The sequence below is a fragment of the Drosophila sulfurigaster genome, chromosome 2L (assembly GCF_023558435.1).
Source record: "Drosophila sulfurigaster albostrigata strain 15112-1811.04 chromosome 2L, ASM2355843v2, whole genome shotgun sequence".
Classification (NCBI taxonomy): domain Eukaryota; kingdom Metazoa; phylum Arthropoda; class Insecta; order Diptera; family Drosophilidae; genus Drosophila; species Drosophila sulfurigaster.
The window spans coordinates 13,027,018-13,048,290 of record NC_084881.1 but is presented as its reverse complement, the minus strand read 5'-3'; the positions used below and the strand labels follow the sequence as shown (position 1 = coordinate 13,048,290).

Genomic DNA, 21,273 nt, shown 5'->3' with positions numbered 1-21,273 from the left:
TTGATATGTAAAATAGCCTTTTATAATTTTCATAGTATCAACGATGATTTTGAACATGATTAGAATTTCTATAGAATAGTATGCAGTGAACGGCACCAAACTTTTCGTTATAACGTTTCTTTTTGAGCTTTACACTGCAAGTCTTACCAATCTTTGCTTCACCGGAATTCGTACCGGAAAATATGCTGTTGTTTATCTAATATTTATCAGAATCATTTTATTCTGATCTTAAAAGTCTGATAAGTGGAAGAGGACAGTCGATCTAAGAAATAAATCTTCTAGAGGGACTATTTGGTCTTTGAATCACCGTAATGGATTCCTGTTCAAAATGGCCCGCCTTCTTTTTGAAAGTGTAACCATGTGGCGTTTCTCGCGGTTTCTGTATTTTGATATATTCCATCGTATATTTAAAAAATGTTGAGCTCTGGTCAGTCATCAAAAGATAAAGCAGCTTTAAAAAAGCTCTTCTTCGTAGGAAACAAAAAGACAAAAAACAAAAGTCACTCGGCATATTGCTTCTTGGAGCTTTACGTGTGTGTTGTGCCAACAAATCGCTCGGACGTATTTTTGTCAAATTAGTTGAGGAACCTAATTCATAAATACTACGAACATAAAAGTAACAAAACAAAAACAACAACGTATTATGGAAAAAAGTGAAAAGTGTTTAAAACAATGCCAGAATCGGACTAAAGTGTCAAAGTGCCAGCCAGCAAAAATCGTTTGCAACAATTCGACAATTTTGCGGATGCCGCCGCGTGTGAAAGATGGAAAATCAATTGCACAGTCAAAATTATTATGGGGAGATTTATTGGAGAGTCGCCCAACAACCAAATCAACAACGAAAATAAATAGCATAAATCTTGCTTTCATAATTGCGTTATTTGCGTTTGCACATTGTATTCATTTGGGCTTCGGCGCTTATGCAAATGATGTTAATGCTGCTGTTGGTGCGCCACCATTAAATCAAAGCCAACAACAATATCTACGGTCAGACGACAATAATAATAATAATCATAATAATACTTTAAATAGTAATAATGCCAACTCCGATGTCGATATATTGAAGGAATCGAAAGTTGCCGAAACGAACGCAAGGCAAGTTTAATTTGAAACAAAAATTAATTAAATTCTTTCCACCTGCCTCATTCATATTCATGGACATGTTGTTCTCTGTGTGTGTGCGTGATAAAAATTGTACGAATGTATGCGTAATAGGCAGGAGGCTTTCATCTTCACACACACACTCACACGCACACATCTATATATATGCTTCCAATAAGACGTATAAGTAGTTTAGTTGGTGGACTTCTCTGGAGCTGCTTTATGTGTATCTATTTGGTTCAGTTTTTTGATATTCTTAGCACAGCATGTCTAATTGTACGTATAAATATCGAAAATCAAATAAGTGACCGACTAGAAAATACGTGGTACCATTGAGCTTCTCGTCAAATTCTCCAGAAAGCTTTCATGTTTTTCCAAAAGCTGGATATTCCAATAGGTCATTTAGATTATTTTTATCAGCATAAAAAAAATGGAAATGCTATAGAAATTCCCTCAACTAGTTTTTTTATTCATTTGACAGTCTCTCTACTAAAATGAAAGTTCAAATTCGAATTATTTAGGGGAGGTATGTTTCAACCAATTGGAAGTTATGAAGTCATTGTATCCACAATTGGAATCCATAAGAGTTTTCAATCTTACTCAGCATATTTAAAATTAGCGATTGCAATGTTTTACAACTAAACTCAACAAAGGCTGACAAATCTCTCTCGTGATGCATAAGTTGATTTCTCATATTTAAATATTTAATTTTTATTTAATTATTCTAACACGTGGTAATTGATCACTAAATATACAAACAAAAATTTTCTCGACTTGTGAAATACCCTAGAAAACCAAGCATAAAAAAATGCAGATAAGGCAAAAGATGAATTGTATGTATTCATGAGACGAACATGACTAATAAAAGATTAATTGCTTTTGCCAGTTCTTACATATATGCATATATATAGTATCTACCCTGTTTATCCAGTTTGTGTACAAGGGGTAAACAAGAAGACTTCCCTGGAATCACAGTCTGATAATGAGTGTTGTAGGCAGAAAATCTTTCCAATTGAGAATGGTTAATATAATGATAGGTATTTAATAATAAGGGGATGCAATAAATTATTATTTATTTTTAATAAGATAATTAAATTCAACTAAATGAATTACACTGAACCTATTTTTTTCAATTAAATCTAAACAAATTATTTTGTTTGTCTATTTTTGTTTTATTTTTTAACTAATATATAATTGGATGGAAACATTAAAAATCAAAGTAAAATTATTACCTCGTAATTTTTAAAATATAATTTTAAAAGTTACGCTCCCTACTGTAAGTTGTGTTAGAACATACTGGAGACTGAGCATAGCTATTATTGTAACAACTTTGTAGTATGCACACATACATACGTATATGTATATGTGCATGTGAGTGGTTAAAGTACTCGCTCTTTTGTGTCGAACTTTTAATGGGTGTACAATATGGGGGACTGGTTACTGACAATCGTCGTCGTCATCATCGTCTGCCTCTCACGCAATCTCAGCTCTGCGGTAGTGTGGACGCTTCTCTTTTCGTTGTACCGATAATGCTATTTACTTTATTTTTATTCTCTCGCGCTGAAGGCTGCTCTGACTCAATTTCTTGCTGTTGTTATCATTTAATGTTTATCAACGCACAATACCAGCACAAAAACACACACATGCAGATATAGAACTGAATGCATTTGATAGTGTGCGTGTGGATTTTGTTTGTTTTTTGATTTGCGCCTAAATTCGTTGACTTGTTGCTTTCATAAATCCTCAAATCAGAATTCGCTGAAGTGAAAATTGAAATTATTGAGGTCACCAAATACTCTTTTGACGACAAAACGACGCGATTATATGTACGTGTTCTAATGCATAATTAAATATATACATACATCGCATATATGTATGAATGTATAAGTGTAAATGCGTATGCGAGTTATATTTGTTTGTATGTTTGTGTGCAGACATGCATGTCAATTCGGAATATCATCTGTTTGCAGACATATTATACATATTGACACACGTACTGGCATAATACATATTCATAGTCGTACATACATAAGTATGTATGGTTCATATTTGAGTCGGCTGCCAAAAATTCTATTTTTAACGTGCTTTAAGTATGCAAAAACATCGCCATTCCTTGCTGCCCATACTGTGAATATGTACACACATACAAACAAATGAATGTATGTACATTTGTATTTGGACATATTTCTACATACATATGTATATAAATGCTTGCGTATTTATTATAAATGTATGAAAGTGTATACGTCCCAGACGCTTGTATATGTAGCATGTCTGGCACGGTAGATAATAAAAGACAGTCAAAATATTGCTTCACAAAATTTGTTCGTTTTTTTTCTCATTTTTTGGTTAAAGCAGCGCGCACGCTGCGGTTATACAATTTTATGATCATTTTAAAATGTGTATGGACAAACACTCACACTAAAATAAGCGCCACAACTAAGAGCATACTCTCGACGCAAAGCAAAAAAATACACACTACGATCCACACACAATCCACAGCCCTAAAGTTCGCAGAAACGTCAATGAAAAACTGCAAACAGTTTCACTAATGACTCATTGTGTTCTCGTTCTTAAGCGTTGCCACTCTTACCGCCAGCCAGCCAGCCAAGCACGTTTGAGTTTAAGTTAACAGACTTAGCACACACACACACACTCTCATATGAGCATTGATGTGTATGTGCACACACACACACACATAGGGCACAGGTGTACCTTATGAAGCCGCACCAAAATCAATACACATACATATATACACCTTGAACACACGCACACACACACAACCATTCATGTGTACTTCGATTTGTACAAGTATAAGCATATGGATGTGTGTGCACTCTTATAATGTTTTCAAAACTGCCAAACACAACAACGGACGGCATCAGCAGCAGCAGCAGCGGCAAAAGCGGCAACACCAACAGCAGCAACAACATCATTATTGCCATGGTGTCGGTTAATTCTAAATTTCGCTTTGCCGTTCAAAACCGCAAATATCTGGATTCGGTTGGTGCGAACGAGGATTTTTGTTTTTTTATTGTTTTCTGATTGTATGTGTGAACGAATGCGAATGTATGCTTGCGTTAGCGATTCGCTCTCCACTCTCCACTCTCCTCACACTACTCTTGTAATTAATGATTACTTCTTCTGCACCCATATGTGCACACACGCACACACGTATTTACATACAGACATACTTACGCATATGCGGTGTCACGGTGTCAACTTAATTAAATTGATCCACACAAACAAATAATTTAATTTAAGTTGACCCGTGTCCCGAAGATTTTGACCACGCTTTTATAATGGAATTGTGAGGCGCCAACTAATTGAAGTAATTGACAAAAAGATTGTCATAAACATGACAGCATCCCTACACCCCCTTCACTTCAGCCTCTAATTTGACTGATTGGCAATCAACGCATTTGCATTGAGACTTCTATGGCTTAAGTGATCAATTGACCCTGACCTCTCAAAATAAAAAAGTCTGAGGGTTTGTCGGATGAGTCGTGACACCATTAGATTTGGGGCAATTTATGAGCATTCTGGGTGAATGTCCACTATAAATAACTAGCGACTATAAATAAAATGCATAAAAAGTGATTATGGGGCTACATTCATATAATATATATAGAATATTGGATATGTATGTATGTTATGTAGAAGGAGTCATTGGCGATTGTGGATTATTGCAGTGATTTATTCTTTTAGTTGCCTAAATATTTGTTCCCCTATAGAATGCAATTTAATAAAATAAGATATTCTATATAATAAAATATATCATTTATTTTTCTAGAAATAATCAAGACATTCATCTATGCTTGCTTTTCATCTGCCTCTAACTTTTCAATAACTTGTTTGCATGAAATTTCTTAAATGCTATAGACAAGTTTCTCAATAATCAAGTCAAGTTACCCTTTGTTTTGCTTATATAGAACGCGGTATAATCTTGACTAAAGCACTCTTACTTTTTGTTTGACTAAACTGCAGTCTTATCAACTTGTCACTAAGTGTGTTTACTTTGCAATGTTTTCTCTCACATGTCAATGTATAAATAATGGAAAGTTATGCAACATTCTAATAATGGAATTTTTTCAGTCCCAGAGCATTATTTGTATTTATAGATTGAAACTATTAATAATGTATAGTAAAATCATCCATATATATTGAAAAAGTAAATTATTGCAGAATATTTGAAATGAAATTTTTTCATGATTTTGTCAAATAAGCAAGCAAAATAAATTATGGGTTGTGGAGGAAAAGCCTATATATCAAGAAATTCAACTAAGAATAAAATTTTATTACAAAATTATGGTACAATAAAAAAAAAGATAGAGTGTCTTGGCAGAGAATTCTTCCAATTCAATGAAAAAATAAACTTGTTTATACGGTTTGTATATTTTAAGCTTAATCACGTGACTTTCCCACAACCAAATTCAAGAGTTGAGAATACGATTTGGAGGCATGTTTGTGTTGGCAACACGAGTGTATGCAATCTGTATTTGATAATACATGAACGCGATGCTAACCAAAGATATAAACTAATAATAAATAAATATTGTAGCGTCACGTATTGATCAAGGGCCCACTTTGAAACCTTCTTGATACGCTCCTGGACTTAACACACTTGAGAGCACACATTAAAGGGGACGAACATGATTGTCTTTGCACTTGATCGAATGAGATATACGATGGTATACATATAGTATTTTGTTAACGATAACGTTTAACAACGATAAGAACGCGTCGCAAATGACGCAAGCGCAATTCTCACTTGCGACTCCAAATAATCATAAAAAAAAGAGACGAAGATTATCTTTTTTTTTTTTGGTTTTCTCCGATGCAGCACAGTTTGGTTTAATCCGGTTTGATTGGCGAATTTCAAATTTCATTTCATTTATTTACGTAGGAGAACTCTCGCACCTATCTCAAGATATAGCTATTGCATAATTCTATACGTCAAGTGCGTAATTTCTACGTCACAGCCTTCTTAAATGGCTATCAACAAAAACTGGTCAGTGATTCTTAGCAAATTCTCTGTATTTGACACTTTTTCCAGCTTTATAAATTCAACGTTGAGGTTTATGTGTCTTATCTACAACAGTAATAGATCGATTATATAGTATATTGTGCATGTTTGTATATGGAGTCGACAACTTAAAATAAAATATGGGCAAATTGAATGCTAAATTAGCGCAGTCGATGTTAGCGGTCTGTTTCTATGCCAACTAGTGTCTGGGTTGAATTAATTGAGATTTTCTACAGATCTGTCTTTTTTGCTCTAACGTCTGCTATATAAATATTAAAGCTAATTGTATAGATAGTAATTCTATATAGCTGCCACATTGCTGACACAAAAGCGTCCAGAGGAAAATTGTGTTTTATTTTTCTCCCACTCAACCTCAAATTTTTGTATATTGGACTAGACACATAAATCGAACGATCTTTTATTTATGTGTAGCCTAGTGTTGAGATGAATATATATATATTTTTTTATTTAATATTTCCACAAATATGCCAGACTATTAAATATTATTATGCAGACGTCCAATTGGTATTATTTCGATCAAAGTGATTAGCGATTTAGTCAATAAAGTAGACTGAATTTTTGAATTCAATTAATGAATTAACAAATATGTAGAATTATATTGTATTAAATGTTTGAATATATCCCTTTTTAAAGAAAATTTGTTTTTTAAAAAAAAGTTAAAACTGAAAATCAAAAATCTCTGATTGTGGAACTTTTTTGAAGATTTCTGGATTTCTGAATTCATCTACTTTTTAATCGTTTACATAATGAAATATATTTTAATTTGTATATATTTAACAAATCAAATAAAGTTTGATGTTTAATTAATTTTGATTTCTCGATTTCAGACTTGCACTTTCGAATGATGCTGTTCGAATTATTGGAATGCGTTTGGAGGATGGAACCTCCGAGTTGAACGATGGCATTCCCAGTATTTTAGCCGAAAAAGAGCAAACCATCCGACTGTTCGGAGTTGGTCTCAAGCAGAACACCGTGATTGCTTTCACCAACGAGGAGAGTGGCTATCAGGGTCCATGCCTGAAGCCAGTTACGGAAACGTTTAAGGCATCGGAGGTGTCTCCCGATGGCCTCACGGCGACCTACACGATAAACGTGCCGCCCTCCAAGAAAGGACTTTACGTGTGTGCGAAGATTGATGAAGGAGTCAGCGTAAGTGCACAACTCTGCCATGAGTCATGATGACAAATCGAATCAATCGAATATATTATATCATCTATTTTATTTAACGTTGAGCAGCAAGGACTGGCCTCAAAGACGATCCCATTTGAGCATCAGGGCAATTCGCCCTGGATGAAATTGGAGACGCATGAGCCACTGTTGCCAGTCTGGTTGGCCATTGTGGTCATCTTCACCTGTCTGGCCTTCTCGTCCCTCTTCTCTGGTCTCAATCTGGGTCTCATGGCCATGGATCGTACCGAATTAAAGGTGTGTATAGTCTAGCATTTATTAAATATGATGTTGACTAGATTAAACAACGATATTTTTGAATTGCAGATATTGCGTAATACTGGCACGGAAAAAGAAAGAAAGTATGCCGCCAAAATTGCACCGGTCAGAGATCAAGGTAATTATCTGTTGTGCAGTATTCTCTTGGGTAATGTGTTGGTTAACTCCACCTTTACCATTCTGCTGGATGGTCTGACCTCTGGACTCTTTGCCGTTATATTCTCTACGCTGGCCATCGTGCTCTTTGGTGAAATCACACCTCAGGTGAGTTCTACTTTCTTTCATTTGATAGAAGGACAAATTTAAACTATAAAATAACATACAAAAGAAAAATGTGTTGGTTACTAATATGGGATGCTGAATTAATGAATAATTATCCCTTTTCAATAATATTTATACCCGCTACCCATAGGGTAGAAGGGTATTATAACTTTGTGCCGGCAGGAAATGTATGTAATAGGTAGAAGGAGGCATCTCCGACCCTATAATATATATATATTCTTGATCAGCGTCAACAGCCGAGACGATCTAGCCATGTCCGTCTGTGTGTCTGTCCGTCCGTCCGTATGAAACACTGGATCTCAGAGACTATAAGAGATAGAGCTACAATTTTTTTTCGACAGCATTTGTTATGTTTTCACGCAGATCAAGTTTGTTTCAAATTTTTTCCACGCCCACTTCCGCCCCCGCAAATCAAAAAAATCGAATAACAAGCCTAATTTTAAAGCTAGAGCTGCCAATTTTGGTATATACCATAATTACTATAGTAGTTATGATTCCTGAAAATTTGGTTGCGATCAGATACAAATTGTGGAAGTTATTAAGGAAATACTTTTGTATGGGCAAAAACCCCTACTTACTAGGGGTCTGAGTTGCTTTGGCCGACAATCTGGCACATTGTGCCGTTTTGAATGGTGTACTATATCGATATACCAAACATACCATTTGGTATATTTTTAGTATTTTTTTTAGTATTTTCGGTATATTTTGAAAATTATACCGCATTATTTTGCCTTTATTAAAAATGGGTAGCTGGTATCTCATAGTCGAGCACACTCGACTGTAACTTTCTTACTTGTTTTGGATTGTAATAGTTTGGGTTTTAGTATAAAATTGTAAACTAAATTAATAGATTAACTTACTCAATATTCTACTCATGAGCAAAAACTATATCCCATGAATATGTATTCTCAAAAACTATAAGCTTATGGATAATTTTTAGAATTTAGATTTCTTATAAATAATAAAAATAGAGCTAAGGCTATCAAAGTTGACAACTATTCATGCTTTTCATATCTATTTTGGAATTTCTCTACATGCTTCTCAAGCTGTAAAGAAACTTATATAAAGCGTTTTTTTGAAAAATAGAAACATTTTTTGGTTCTTAAGAGTTTTATTGTAATAATTTATCATTTTTTGTGGAGAATATTTGATCTGTGATACCTTAAAATAGATAGATGTATCTTACAATTGGCTGAAGGTTTCTTTTTTTATTTAATTTGCTTCGATTCATTTAATAATTGGATTTTGTTTGCAGGCTGTGTGCTCGCGTCATGGCTTGGCAATTGGCGCCAAGACCATCATGATTACCAAAACGGTGATGGCCATAACTGCGCCATTATCGTATCCCATCTCACGTGTCCTGGACTGGTGTCTGGGTGAAGAGATTGGCAATGTGTTCAACCGTGAGCGCCTAAAGGAGCTTGTGCGCGTAAGTAATCAAATATGCCTCTGAATTTGTGTGCTTTACTAAGAATTGTTTGTATTGCTTTAGGTGACCAACGATGTCAACGATTTGGATAAGAATGAAGTGAATATTATCTCTGGTGCCTTGGAGCTGCGCAAGAAGACTGTGGCGGACATTATGACCCACATCAACGATGCCTACATGCTCTCCCTCGATGCTGTGCTTGACTTTGAAACCGTCTCCGATATTATGAACTCTGGCTATTCGCGTATTCCCGTCTACGATGGCGATCGCAAGAACATTGTCACGCTGCTTTACATTAAGGATTTGGCGTTCGTTGACACCGATGATAATACGCCACTGAGAACTCTGTGCGAATTTTATCAGAATCCTGTACATTTCGTATTTGAGGACTACACGTTGGACATTATGTTCAATCAGTTCAAGGAGGGCACAATTGGACATATCGCGTTTGTGCATCGTGTCAACAATGAAGGTGACGGTGATCCGTTCTATGAAACCGTTGGTCTTGTCACCCTGGAGGATGTCATCGAGGAACTCATTCAAGCCGAGATTGTGGATGAGACTGATGTGTTTGTCGATAATCGCACCAAGACGCGTCGCAATCGTTACAAAAAGGCCGACTTTTCAGCATTTGCTGAGCGTCGCGAGGCGCAAACTGTGCGCATTTCTCCTCAATTGACGCTGGCCACATTCCAGTACTTGAGCACTGGTAAGACTTGCTATATTCAATTGCATTTATTTCGTATAACATGTTTTGAAATTTGCAGCTGTTGATGCCTTCAAGAAGGATATCATTTCGGAGCCGATCTTGCGGCGATTACTTAATCAAGACGTGTTCCACAACATCAAGGTCAAGGGCAAGAGCAAGGATGATCCCAGTCTGTTTATATTCACGCAAGGCAAAGCTGTTGACTTTTTCGTACTTATCCTCGAGGGTCGCGTCGAGGTGACCATTGGCAAGGAGGGTCTGCTCTTCGACAGCGGTCCATTTACTTATTTCGGTTCGCAAGCCTTAGTGCAGAACGTTGTCATTGGTAAGCAATTAAATAGCTAGCTGATGGAAGGCCTTAATAACACCCAAAATTTTATTGCAGATTCTCCCAGCCAAATGGGATCAATGCAGTCGCTGAATATGGATTCGAAGATACGTCAAACTTTCGTGCCCGATTACTCCGTGCGCGCCTCGACCGATGTGATATATATTGCAATTAAACGTAGTTTATATTTGACTGCCAAGAAGGCCACGTTGTTGGAGAAGAGTCGCAAGTCGGGAACTTTCTCCAGCGAAACATTCGACGATGAGGTGGAGCGTCTCTTGCACTCCATTACCGAAGATGATAAGCCGCGCTTGCTTGCGGCCAGCCAGAGTACAAGACGTCTGTCGAAACCGACTCGCAGCAACGCATCGTCGCCGACTAACAACGATATATCTCACGATGATAGAAGCAACAGTGCCAGTGGTCATCATCATGGTCAACGTGGTCATGGTCCCGAGCATACGGAAGATGCCTCGTTGAGCAGTCTGGTCACATCGGATGTGGCTGGTGGTGATCTGCAGAATGGAGATAACGATGACAGGGATGGAACGGCGGCCTCGACACCGCTATTGCCAAAGACGGACGACGGAACAAACGAATCATCCGCAAACAACAAGCACACCAAGCCTCAATAACCACCACCACAACAACAACAACAATAACATGAAAAACAACGACAACGACGAAAGTCTTTAGATTCGGATACGAATACGAAATCTTATTCAGATTCGGAGCGCATCCAACACCATCCCCAAAATTAACGCTAAAACCTAGTTGCTGCAAAATAATACAACATACATATAGATTGATTTACACTAACAATTGAGAAAAACCTATTGCTTGCTTCATTTTCCTTAAATATTGTTATTTATGTTGATATTATTATGATGTTCCAATCACTTGCTACATTTGACTAGAAAGATAATACAAACTAAACAATTATGATCAAAGTAGGCAAAAAAGATGATTTCGTATTCTGAAATTAATCATGCATTAACATAAATATTACCTCATAAAATACGTACTTAAGAAGAGAAATTAAAAACACAACACTGCTAGCAATCCCCTCCTCCCATATTTCTACTTCCAAATGATGATAATGATAAAGATGAATAATTGCAAATTTAAATGCATGAAAGCGCGCTGCATTAGTTAGATTTTTGTTGTTAAATTTGTTTATTGCTCAGTATACACATACATGTTTTTATAGTTTAGCTTAAAGTCGAGTCTAAAACAAAATGTTATTATAGTGAACAAATAATAATATATACTTTACCAATTTTGCACAAGTTTCGTTTCGACTGTTGTTTAATGTTTGCATTCAACTCGTAACTCTTAACTATATTCTATAATATACTACTCTATTCTTCTATAACCCCCTTCCTTCCCACCACCACATTTCATGTAGCATAAAACTCTTTAAACTGTAACTTGTATTACTGGAGAGGTTGAAAACTTCTCTTTTGTTGTTCATTTATCTTAAAGGTGTTAATTAGTAGATTATAAATTAAAAGCCTATATACACAATACAGTCACAAAACAAACAACAACAAAAACACAAAACTCTTTCAATAATAAATTCAATAAGTTTATTGGTTTTCAACGTGTCCATCGCATTATGTGAGTGACGCTCGGTGATTGTTCCAGCGACCAGCGTTCGGCATTAGGTAAAAAAATCTATTGAAAGATTCTTTCAAAGAACCTACATACATAAATATATTTGAAGAAACATGTGCTTGCAATAAATTAAAAATTTTATAGAATTCATATATATATAATAATAAATAAAAATATATATTTACTATTACAAGATAAATGGAGATTAATGTCACTAGAGCTACTTTGTTACTTCCTTATATTTACAATATATATATATATATACATTTATATATATTCGTATATAAAATGTACAAGATTTTTAAAAATATATAAAATGGTTTATTTTGTGGGTCACTTTTGGGTATGTTAACAAACTGATCTAGCAAAACAAAATTATGCAAGGTTTTTAACCTTGAATTTTAAGAATCAGTTAACAAAACGTTAGTACACAGTACTAATTTATTAAATATTTTTTAACACAAAATGCCGCTTAGTCACGTTCATCCGGATGATGCGTCTACATCAGTGGCTCACAAAAGTCACAAATCAAGTTTTGTTTTTTGAGTTGCAGTTGAATAATAAATTCTGAAATTTCCAATGAAACATTTGCTGTTCTAAGCGCTGGAAAGCGGAATTAAGTGAATATATGAGACGACAATAATTAATATAATTGACGTTGCTTACCGCAATAGAGAAATGCTTACTTAATATTAAACAAAAAGCACAACCGGTATTTTATTTAAGTTGAATGCTTTTCCTCAAGTTTACTGCTTGCACAAAATGCCATTAAATACAGTTCATAAATCTAAATTTAATTAATTCATTATCAATTAAAATGAACCATAAGCTGACATTTGAAAACCCGGGAATTCCAGGGCTACGCACTGAACACTTTTGTAACTGACGGCTTTAAGCAATGTGCCCAGTTGATTGGCAACAACAAAATCACACTTTTACCATAATATTCAAAAATATTTTGTGAAGCTTTAAAGCTGAGTTTTTTTCTAAATTGATATAGTTTTCAATAAAATATTTATTTTATTGTTTACAAAATTGTCTAAGTATAGTCAGAGTGCTAAACAATGGTTTATTGTTAAATCAAAAATTTGAATTTTTATGCTTGCAAGAAACGTGCACACTGCCCTTTAGGTTGCCCGTCACATTTGTTTTTAATTTTATACCGTTTGTAGTAATATGGAAAGGCGCATGCAGCGTGGTGGCAGATCTCAGTCCCGTGGCAGGGGCAACAATCGTCCGCCAGGACTGAGTGGCCGTGAGATTGGCATGTACTACAGAAATCTTGCGCGGCAACGTAAAAAAGACGCGAAAGACGAGGGACCTAAAATACGCTTGGGCTGCAATGTAAGTGCCCCAAGCGGCATTTTAACGCGTGTCCAGGAGTGCATGCAACAAGAACAGCAAATCGATGAAGAGCAGTTGGATGTCAACTTTAAGCGTCAATTTCACAGCTTGTTGAGCGTTAATTTCGAGACTTTTATCGAACAGACGAAGGAACAATACGAGGACAATGAGCAACGCAATGCCAGTTTTGATGAGCAGCTACAAAAGCAGCTCGAAGAACGTAATGAAGACTCAGTCTACCAGGCACGCTATGCGGCACGCTTGAAGCTGCCTACTATGTCGCAAGCCAGCGACATTCTCAAGGCGGTGGCGCAACATCAAGTGGTGCTCATTGTGGGCAGTACCGGTTGCGGCAAAACGACGCAAGTACCCCAAATCTTGCTCGACGCTGACATTGCCCAGGGTCGCGCCTCTGCATGTCACATTGTGTGCACGCAACCGCGTCGTATCTCAGCCATCACAGTGGCCGAACGCGTTAGCTACGAGCGTGCCGAGCAACTGGGCCAATCTGTGGGCTATCAGATACGACTAGAGAGCCGTAAGCCGCGTGAACGCGCCTCCATCAAGTTCTGTACAACGGGAGTGCTGTTGCAACAGCTGCAGTCGGATCCGTTGCTGCATCATGTCAGTCATCTGCTGCTGGACGAGATACACGAGCGCAGCGTGGAGACGGATCTGTTGATGGCTTTGTTGAAAGTCATACTACCTCAAAGGCCCACGCTGAAGGTCATACTGATGAGCGCCACAGTACGTGAGCAAGATTTCTGTGATTATTTCGACAATTGCCCCATGTTTCGCATCGAGGGAGTCATGCATCCTGTGCAGATGCTTTATCTCGAGGAAGTGCTCGCATTAACGGGCTATCAGTTTGCCAAGCGACGTGAGAAACGTGCCCGCGAAAATCCTGAATACCGAGCCATGATCGAACCGTATCTGCGACGCATTCGCGGCGACTACGATGAGCGTGTGCTAAACCAGCTGCGTCAACCGGAGTCCGAGGGGTGCGAGGACATTGAATTCATAGCCGACCTCATCTATTACATTTGTAGCACTCAGGCTGAAGGTGCGATTCTGGTCTTTATGCCCGGCTACGACAAGATTGCCAAATTGGCCACGTTGCTGGGAAAGTCACAACGTTGGCGCAATGAATTGATCATTCAACCATTGCACTCCATGTTGTCCACCATGGATCAGCAGGCGGTGTTTCGACGTCCGCCGGCGGGCAAGCGGAAAGTCATCATTTCCACCATCATAGCCGAGACATCGGTGACCATCGATGATGTGGTGTTTGTGATTAACACAGGACGCACCAAGCTAAGCAACTACGACACCGAGACGAACATACAAACTCTGGAGGAATGCTGGGTCACCCAGGCGAATACGCAGCAGCGCAAGGGTCGTGCAGGACGTGTCCAGCCGGGCATCTGTTACAATCTGTTTAGTCGAGCGCGCGAGCAGCTGATGGCTGAGATTCCTACATCAGAGATCTTGCGCAGCAAGCTAGAATCAATCATACTTAGCCTGAAACTGTTGCATATCGAAAATCCATATGTGTTCCTGCAGACTCTGATCAATGCACCCGCCCAGGAAGCCATCAACAATGGTGTGGCTCTGCTCAAACGGTGAGTAACGATTATTATAATTATTCAAATTTATGATTTTTGCTTTCCCTACAGAATTGAGGCACTTGATGCCAACGGACAACTGACGCCACTGGGAATGCATCTGGCCAAGATGCCCATTGATCCGCAGATGGGCAAAATGATCTTGATGTCGGCATTGTTTCGTTGCCTCGATCCCATTACCTCGGCTGCCGCTGCTCTCTCCTACAAGATGCCCTTCTACACGCCCATGGGACAGGAGCGTCGTGTGGATGAGGCCAAGCGGCGATTGTCGCACAACATGCGCAGTGATCATCTCCTGGTGCACAGTGCTATCGCTGGTTATCGCGAGAGTCGCTTGGAGCATCGAGATCGTGACTTTTGCTTCAACAATTTCCTCAGCACGATGACGCTTCAACAGCTGGAGCGCATGAAGCAACAGTTTGCCGATCTCCTCAACAACTACAAGTAAGTTAAGCTTTCATTATAGATAATGAACTACTTGTAACATATTCTTGTCCTTCGAGATTTCTGAGTTCTGCTGATTGCAGACACGAGTCATCCAACCTCAATTCGGACAAGATTCCACTTCTGCGCGCGATTATTGGCGGCGGTCTCTATCCTAACATGGCACACTTGGGGTAAGTATATTAAGACTGCTCCTCTTTAACTGCCTTGATATTCAATCCGCTTATTTTCTTAGTAAATCACGTCAAATCCGGAATCAAGTGCGTGCCATTCATCACATGTCCACGGATGATGGTCGCCGCGTCAACTTTCATCCTTCGTCGGTGAACAGCGGCGAATCCAGTTTCGATTCCAGCTACTTTGTATACTTTCAGCGGCAGAAATCTACAGCTTTGTATCTGCTAGATGCCACTATGGTATTTCCCATGGCGCTTCTTATCTTTGGCGATGGTGTCGAGTCCGGCGTCTATGACAATACGTCGTATATTTCCGTGGCGAAAACCTATTAGTAAGTAGCGCAGCTTAACAATCACAAACTCATTTAATTATTCGATTTATTTTGCAGTTTCAAGTGCAATCCTGAGACTGCTGCAGTTGTCTTAAAACTACGCGATTGCCTGGCACGTCTGCTGCTCAAGAAGGCCATGTATCCAGCACCGATTGAGGAAAATAGTGATGATCATAGACTTATTAAGTAAGTGAATTGCTTGGCTAGGATTCTAGCTAAATACGATATAATCTTCACAAGTAGTCATATAACGATTTATTTAAAAGCTTTTATTCAATAGTTTAGTATCTAAGTAGAAAATGTTCAAAATGTTTTTTTTTTTTTGTTTAGCCCTCTTTATTTACAAAATGCATTTTATTGTAATACATACGTTAGTTATTTTTAATGGAAGTAGTACAAATGTCATAAGCATCATCAGATAGGATAATCAAATAGTTTATGTCAAAAAATATTAAGTTTCTTTCATAAAATCCAGTAAAAAAATTATTAAATTTATCAAAAGTGGTTCTCCAAAATGCAGTAGAAAATTAGACTTATTCATCTGTTTAGCTTTCTTCACAAAGTATGATTTATTGTAGTATGGTAGTTATAAATATGTTTTGTGATAAAGTCAATGATTTCAGATTACTTTCATTTATATCAATATAATTGATCTTTTACAAAGCCCATTTGGTGGTATTAGTTCTAAGAATTTTGTTCTTTTTGAGGATTTTAAAATATGTATAGTATTTAAGGAATTCAGTTCACTTCATATAGTAAATTGTTTTTATTATCCAATCATATTAGATATTAGGTATTCATCGTGCAATTGTTAATTTTTTACACAATGCTTTCTTTTATTTTAGAGCCATCGAGCTGCTACTGTCGTTAGACGAGAGAATGGGCGATGACTACGAGCTTTCATCGGATGAAATTGATGATATTTAGTTAAATTATATAGCATGCTTTAAATGTGATTACAAAATTTAAATGATGAATGTGTGTCGCAAGAGTATTGTAAATAAATTATTGATATGATTTAATCATCTTCGAGCAGTGTGAAAACGTTGCGAGAACGCGATGGCTGCTCTTCCACGCCCTCATCATCGTCGGCATTCGTCTCGTCGTTAGAGCTGTCCTCGTCCTCCTCTTCATCGCTGCCAGCAGCTGAACGAAAGAATGACAAATTAGCACCTAGTCTAAATGTTTTAATGATCTTTTTACTCACTGTCTGAACAGACGGAAGAGGTGTCCTCATTGGTCTCGCTGTCCGGATCTTCCAGCTCCACCTGCTGGTACTTGATAACCTCTGCCAGCTCTGGATGCTGCAGCCAGGTCTCACGCTGCTTATCAAAGCCCGGTGGATAGAATTGCAGCACTAGCTGCTGCTGCCCTGCCAAACACATGCGTAAAATGTGATTGGCAGCACGATAGCGATCCGGACGCGCCGCCTTGGCAGTGAGGAAGCCGCGTTTATAGGCCCAAGCATCTGAAATGGCTACCGCTGACCATTCATCGTAATCCTCGGGCAGATGCAAGCGGAACAGCTGCGGCAAATTAATGTGCTCGGCAAGCAGTTTGAGGGAACGATATGGAACCTGCAGCTGCGAAATGGGAAAACTGCCAAGCAGCACTTGCAGTGACTTTGGTGTGCTCGAGGGAAAAACCAGGCCCGGGCAATCGCATAGGCGCACCTTCTCTGTGAGGAAGATGGTCTGAAAGTGTTTGGTATGTCCTGGCGTTCGACTAACACTGACAACTTTGCGTCCTTTTAGTGCGTTAATCAGCGACGATTTGCCCACATTGGGATAACCAATGCAGCCAATTGTGAGTACGCCATTGTGATACTTTTCCTGCTGCACGGGCGTCGTGTCAATGCTGCTGCTGATCTTCAACTCTCCTTCCTCAATGTTGTCCATCAATTCCAGCTCATCGTGGCGCATATCGTCGCGTATCTTTTGCTCCCACTCGGACAGATTAACCTCTTGCTGAACATAGCGCTGACACTCGCGATAAATATTGTATACTCCCTCCATGCTGCGGCGATGTGTCAATCGACCACGTCCACGTCCACCAGCTTTGCGACTGCGCGCCGTATACGAAGCGAACAGCACCACGGGCAGCTCGGGATAGCGTTCGTTAAAATAGTGCCGCCAGGCGACAACAGCCTCGGGTGCAACTAAATCCACTTTGTTAAACACAACAATTGCATGCTTCTTCAACGTCTTGATGATGTAGTCATAGAGCGATGGGGGAAACATTAGAGTTGCGAAACGTACATCCACAATGATGAGCAGCACATCGGAGAACTCGAGCACACGCCATAGCTGACGCCATGTCTCCAGATTCAGCTCAAATAGCGACAGCTCCCTGCTATCCACGCTTTGCTTCTGCCGCAACAGCTCGTCCACATATTCCTGCCAAAACGGAAATGAAATTTAAAATATACTTTCTACTCTCAGCATTAGCTAATGTCTTATACCTTAAAGTAGCGATTCTCACTACGATCCAGCTGTTCTTTGGTGCTATCGCTGCTCCACGGCGGACGCACTGGGAAATCGAAGTGCTCGAAATAGGCGGCATCGATTTCTCGTTGAGCCGGCGTCAGTACATCAAGCGGTTTGAAGCCTTCTAACTTCATCAGTTCCAACTCCTTTTTGCTCTCCTGTGTGAACTGCAGATTGTAACGATTTACATTTTTATTGCGTCCGCCGGCGCCGCCTCGATTAAATGGCTGCTCCATTAGTTTGCGAGGTGCGGTTGTTTCGGGTGCATCGCTGTCTTCGTAGGATTCCTGCGTGCTGCGCAAATACTTGGGCGGACCTGTGATGTCGTCATTATTGCGGCATTTGCTTTTGTTTTGTTGTCATTCCCAATATTTACCTTTTGTGTTGCGCTTTTGCAGCAATTGATCCTTCTTCTTTTTGCCACTGAAGGGCAGTTTACGTCGTTGTTGTGGCATATCTGCTTGTATTTTTTGTTAGCAGTAATTTTCAATTGCTATATTTTCGTAATTAAATTAAATTTTTAGTACTTCTCTTTCCGGCTGTTGCTGCAGTAATACAATACACTAACACTCATACTCGCGCATTAGCAAAGGTGCATTGGTATGCGGGAAACATATGTGTGGACATTAACGCAAAAATGAGCTAAGCGACGCAATTATGAGCTTCTTTGATTTGATAGCATCGAAGTGTGAATGACGTTTAAATACCCTACATCGAAACAAAAATGATTTTCAGACCGGTTATTGATTATTTTCAGCTTCAATAAATATTTCTATTCTCATTTTACTTATTGTATTTTCAACGCCCGTCTAAATGGATGGATAAAATTGCATGAACCGAAATAGAAAGAAAGTATCGATATATTGTTGGTGCTTTACAATTTATTGTTATAGGTATCGATTTTAACAGTTTGATTAACATGGTCTTTGAAAACACTCTGTTAGCGATGATGGTACATGCAAAGTCCATTTTCCTTTTTTTTGACCAAAACAACCTGTGAAATGCCGCTGAAGGGGATTAAAGTGCTGGAGTTTGTGGGCTTAGCTCCTGGTCCGCTTTGTGGCAAAATACTTGCTGATTTTGGTGCCACTGTGACGCGCATAGATAAGGTAAACAAACGCTTTCAATTTGTAAACACTAAATCATAACAAACGTTCGCTGCAGATGCTGGAGAATTCCCTCGATGTGCTGCACCACGGCAAATCAACGCTGGCCATAAATTTAAAGAAGCCTGAAGGTCAAGGCCTTGTGCGCCAATTGGCAAGCAAGTATGATGTGATAGTCGAGCCATTTCGACCCGGCATCATGGAGAAATTGAATTTGGGACCCGTAGAGTTGTGTGCAACAAATCCAAGACTAATATATGCACGTCTCACAGGCTTCGGCCAGCAAGGACGCCTTGCAGCACGTGCTGGACACGATCTCAACTACGCTGCCATCTCGGGTGTGCTTTCAATGCTGGGACGGAAGCATGAGAAACCAACGTCGCCAATTAATCTGTTAGCGGACTTTGCCGGTGGCAGCGTGATGTGTGCTCTGGGCATTTGCTTGGCACTATTGGAACGCCATCGATCTGGTCGTGGTCAGGTGGTGGATGCCGCCATGGTAGACGGTGCTGCCTATGTGGCCAGCTGGCTGTTCATGTCTAGGTCACTGAGCATTTGGGGCGAGCATCAGGAACGCGGTGCAAATTTGCTCGATGGTGGCGCTTATTTCTATGATACATATGAAACCAAGGATGGTCGCTACATGTCGGTGGGCGCTTTGGAACCGCAATTTTTTGAACTGCTAAAGCAACGTTTGGAATTGCCGCCAGAATTGTCACAATATGGCAAGGAGCATGAAAAGCTGGGCAGACGTCTGTTAACTGAAGCGTTTCTCACCAAAACCCAAGCGGAATGGTCGGCCATATTTGAGGATGTAGATGCCTGCGTATATCCCGTAGTAGAATGGCAAGAGGCAGCAGAGCATCATCACAATGCGGAACGGGCATCATTTGAACGTTTCGAAGACTCTTTGGTACCGCGACCAGCTCCACGTTTGAGTAGAACGCCTGGAAAATTCCGTCAGCATGCAAATGACAATGCTGTGCTTGAGGATCTGCAATTGACGCCCGAGCAGCTGCGACAATTGCAGGAGGATGGTGTGCTCACCTTACCATCCACGCAGCATAAGCTCTAGACACTTTAGGTCTATGTATTTTCTTGTAAATATTTGCTAAATTCTGTTTATAAAAAGAAAACAACCGATTCCTGTAAATAATTTGTTACACCGATTTAAAAATATGTATAAGTAAGTAAATATATATTTCATCCTTAAATAATTCCATATATTTTTTATGCTGATCAATTAGTCCTGGTGATCTTAAGTCCCTTAATATGCCGATATATACATTAGTTCTTTTCGAAAAAGGACTCGCAGATGTGCACATACAATTGTTGTTCGCATATTGAAAATGACCATAAACATTTAAAATATCAGAAAAAGTCACTCACTTGTTTTCCACTCCTAGGATACTCAATACACTCTGTTAGCGCTCTTAGAATCCACAATACGCTTTGAGAGAATAACAATTTTCTGAGCTTTTCTCCGAGCCTTTTTTCCTTGTGTGTCACTTGCTATTCTATTATGTTCGCCTGGTATATCAGAGTTGCTCGAAGTGTCAGTTTTTAAAGGACCTGGTTTCGTTAAACAAAATAAACGTTGCCTATCACATAGGCGCATCATTTATAATTTTTTTTTTTTAATCAAAAGAATAATTTTAATAACTCAAAATACGCAAATATTTATAAAAATATTTAATAAAAAGCTAAATAAATTAAAGCTAGCTCTTTTAAACCATTCCTTTATAATTTATGTAGCAGCTGCCATGAATCCTTGGCGATTTAAAATGCGTTAATAATGTAA

At 38.8% G+C, this 21,273-nt stretch overlaps 4 protein-coding genes across 4 annotated transcripts; 3 read left to right on the top strand and 1 right to left on the bottom strand.

Annotated features, from left to right (window-relative positions):
• Positions 1-501: 501 nt before the first annotated feature.
• On the top strand, positions 502-11,906 carry LOC133849169 (unextended protein). The gene is made up of 8 exons (XM_062285080.1): positions 502-1,095; positions 6,976-7,297; positions 7,385-7,573; positions 7,643-7,858; positions 9,132-9,305; positions 9,369-10,014; positions 10,073-10,339; positions 10,400-11,906. Exons 1-8 carry the CDS (start codon positions 644-646, stop codon positions 10,975-10,977), a joined length of 2,844 nt encoding a protein of 947 aa, XP_062141064.1. The 5' UTR covers positions 502-643; the 3' UTR covers positions 10,978-11,906.
• Positions 11,907-12,961: 1,055 nt separating this feature from the next.
• LOC133850850 (ATP-dependent DNA/RNA helicase DHX36) lies at positions 12,962-16,903 on the top strand. The gene is made up of 6 exons (XM_062287094.1): positions 12,962-14,925; positions 14,980-15,372; positions 15,432-15,545; positions 15,608-15,880; positions 15,938-16,066; positions 16,726-16,903. Exons 1-6 carry the CDS (start codon positions 13,136-13,138, stop codon positions 16,805-16,807), a joined length of 2,781 nt encoding a protein of 926 aa, XP_062143078.1. The 5' UTR covers positions 12,962-13,135; the 3' UTR covers positions 16,808-16,903.
• On the bottom strand, positions 16,884-19,098 carry LOC133850860 (guanine nucleotide-binding protein-like 1). The gene is made up of 4 exons (XM_062287106.1): positions 18,743-19,098; positions 18,342-18,682; positions 17,088-18,276; positions 16,884-17,026 (listed from the first exon to the last, which is right to left on the bottom strand). The coding sequence occupies exons 1-4, from the start codon at positions 18,819-18,821 to the stop codon at positions 16,899-16,901; spliced, it is 1,737 nt and encodes a 578-aa protein (XP_062143090.1). The 5' UTR covers positions 18,822-19,098; the 3' UTR covers positions 16,884-16,898.
• Positions 19,099-19,281: 183 nt separating this feature from the next.
• Positions 19,282-20,771, top strand: LOC133850871 (alpha-methylacyl-CoA racemase). The gene is made up of 2 exons (XM_062287117.1): positions 19,282-19,475; positions 19,531-20,771. The coding sequence occupies exons 1-2, from the start codon at positions 19,323-19,325 to the stop codon at positions 20,545-20,547; spliced, it is 1,170 nt and encodes a 389-aa protein (XP_062143101.1). The 5' UTR covers positions 19,282-19,322; the 3' UTR covers positions 20,548-20,771.
• The last annotated feature ends 502 nt before the right edge of the window (positions 20,772-21,273 follow it).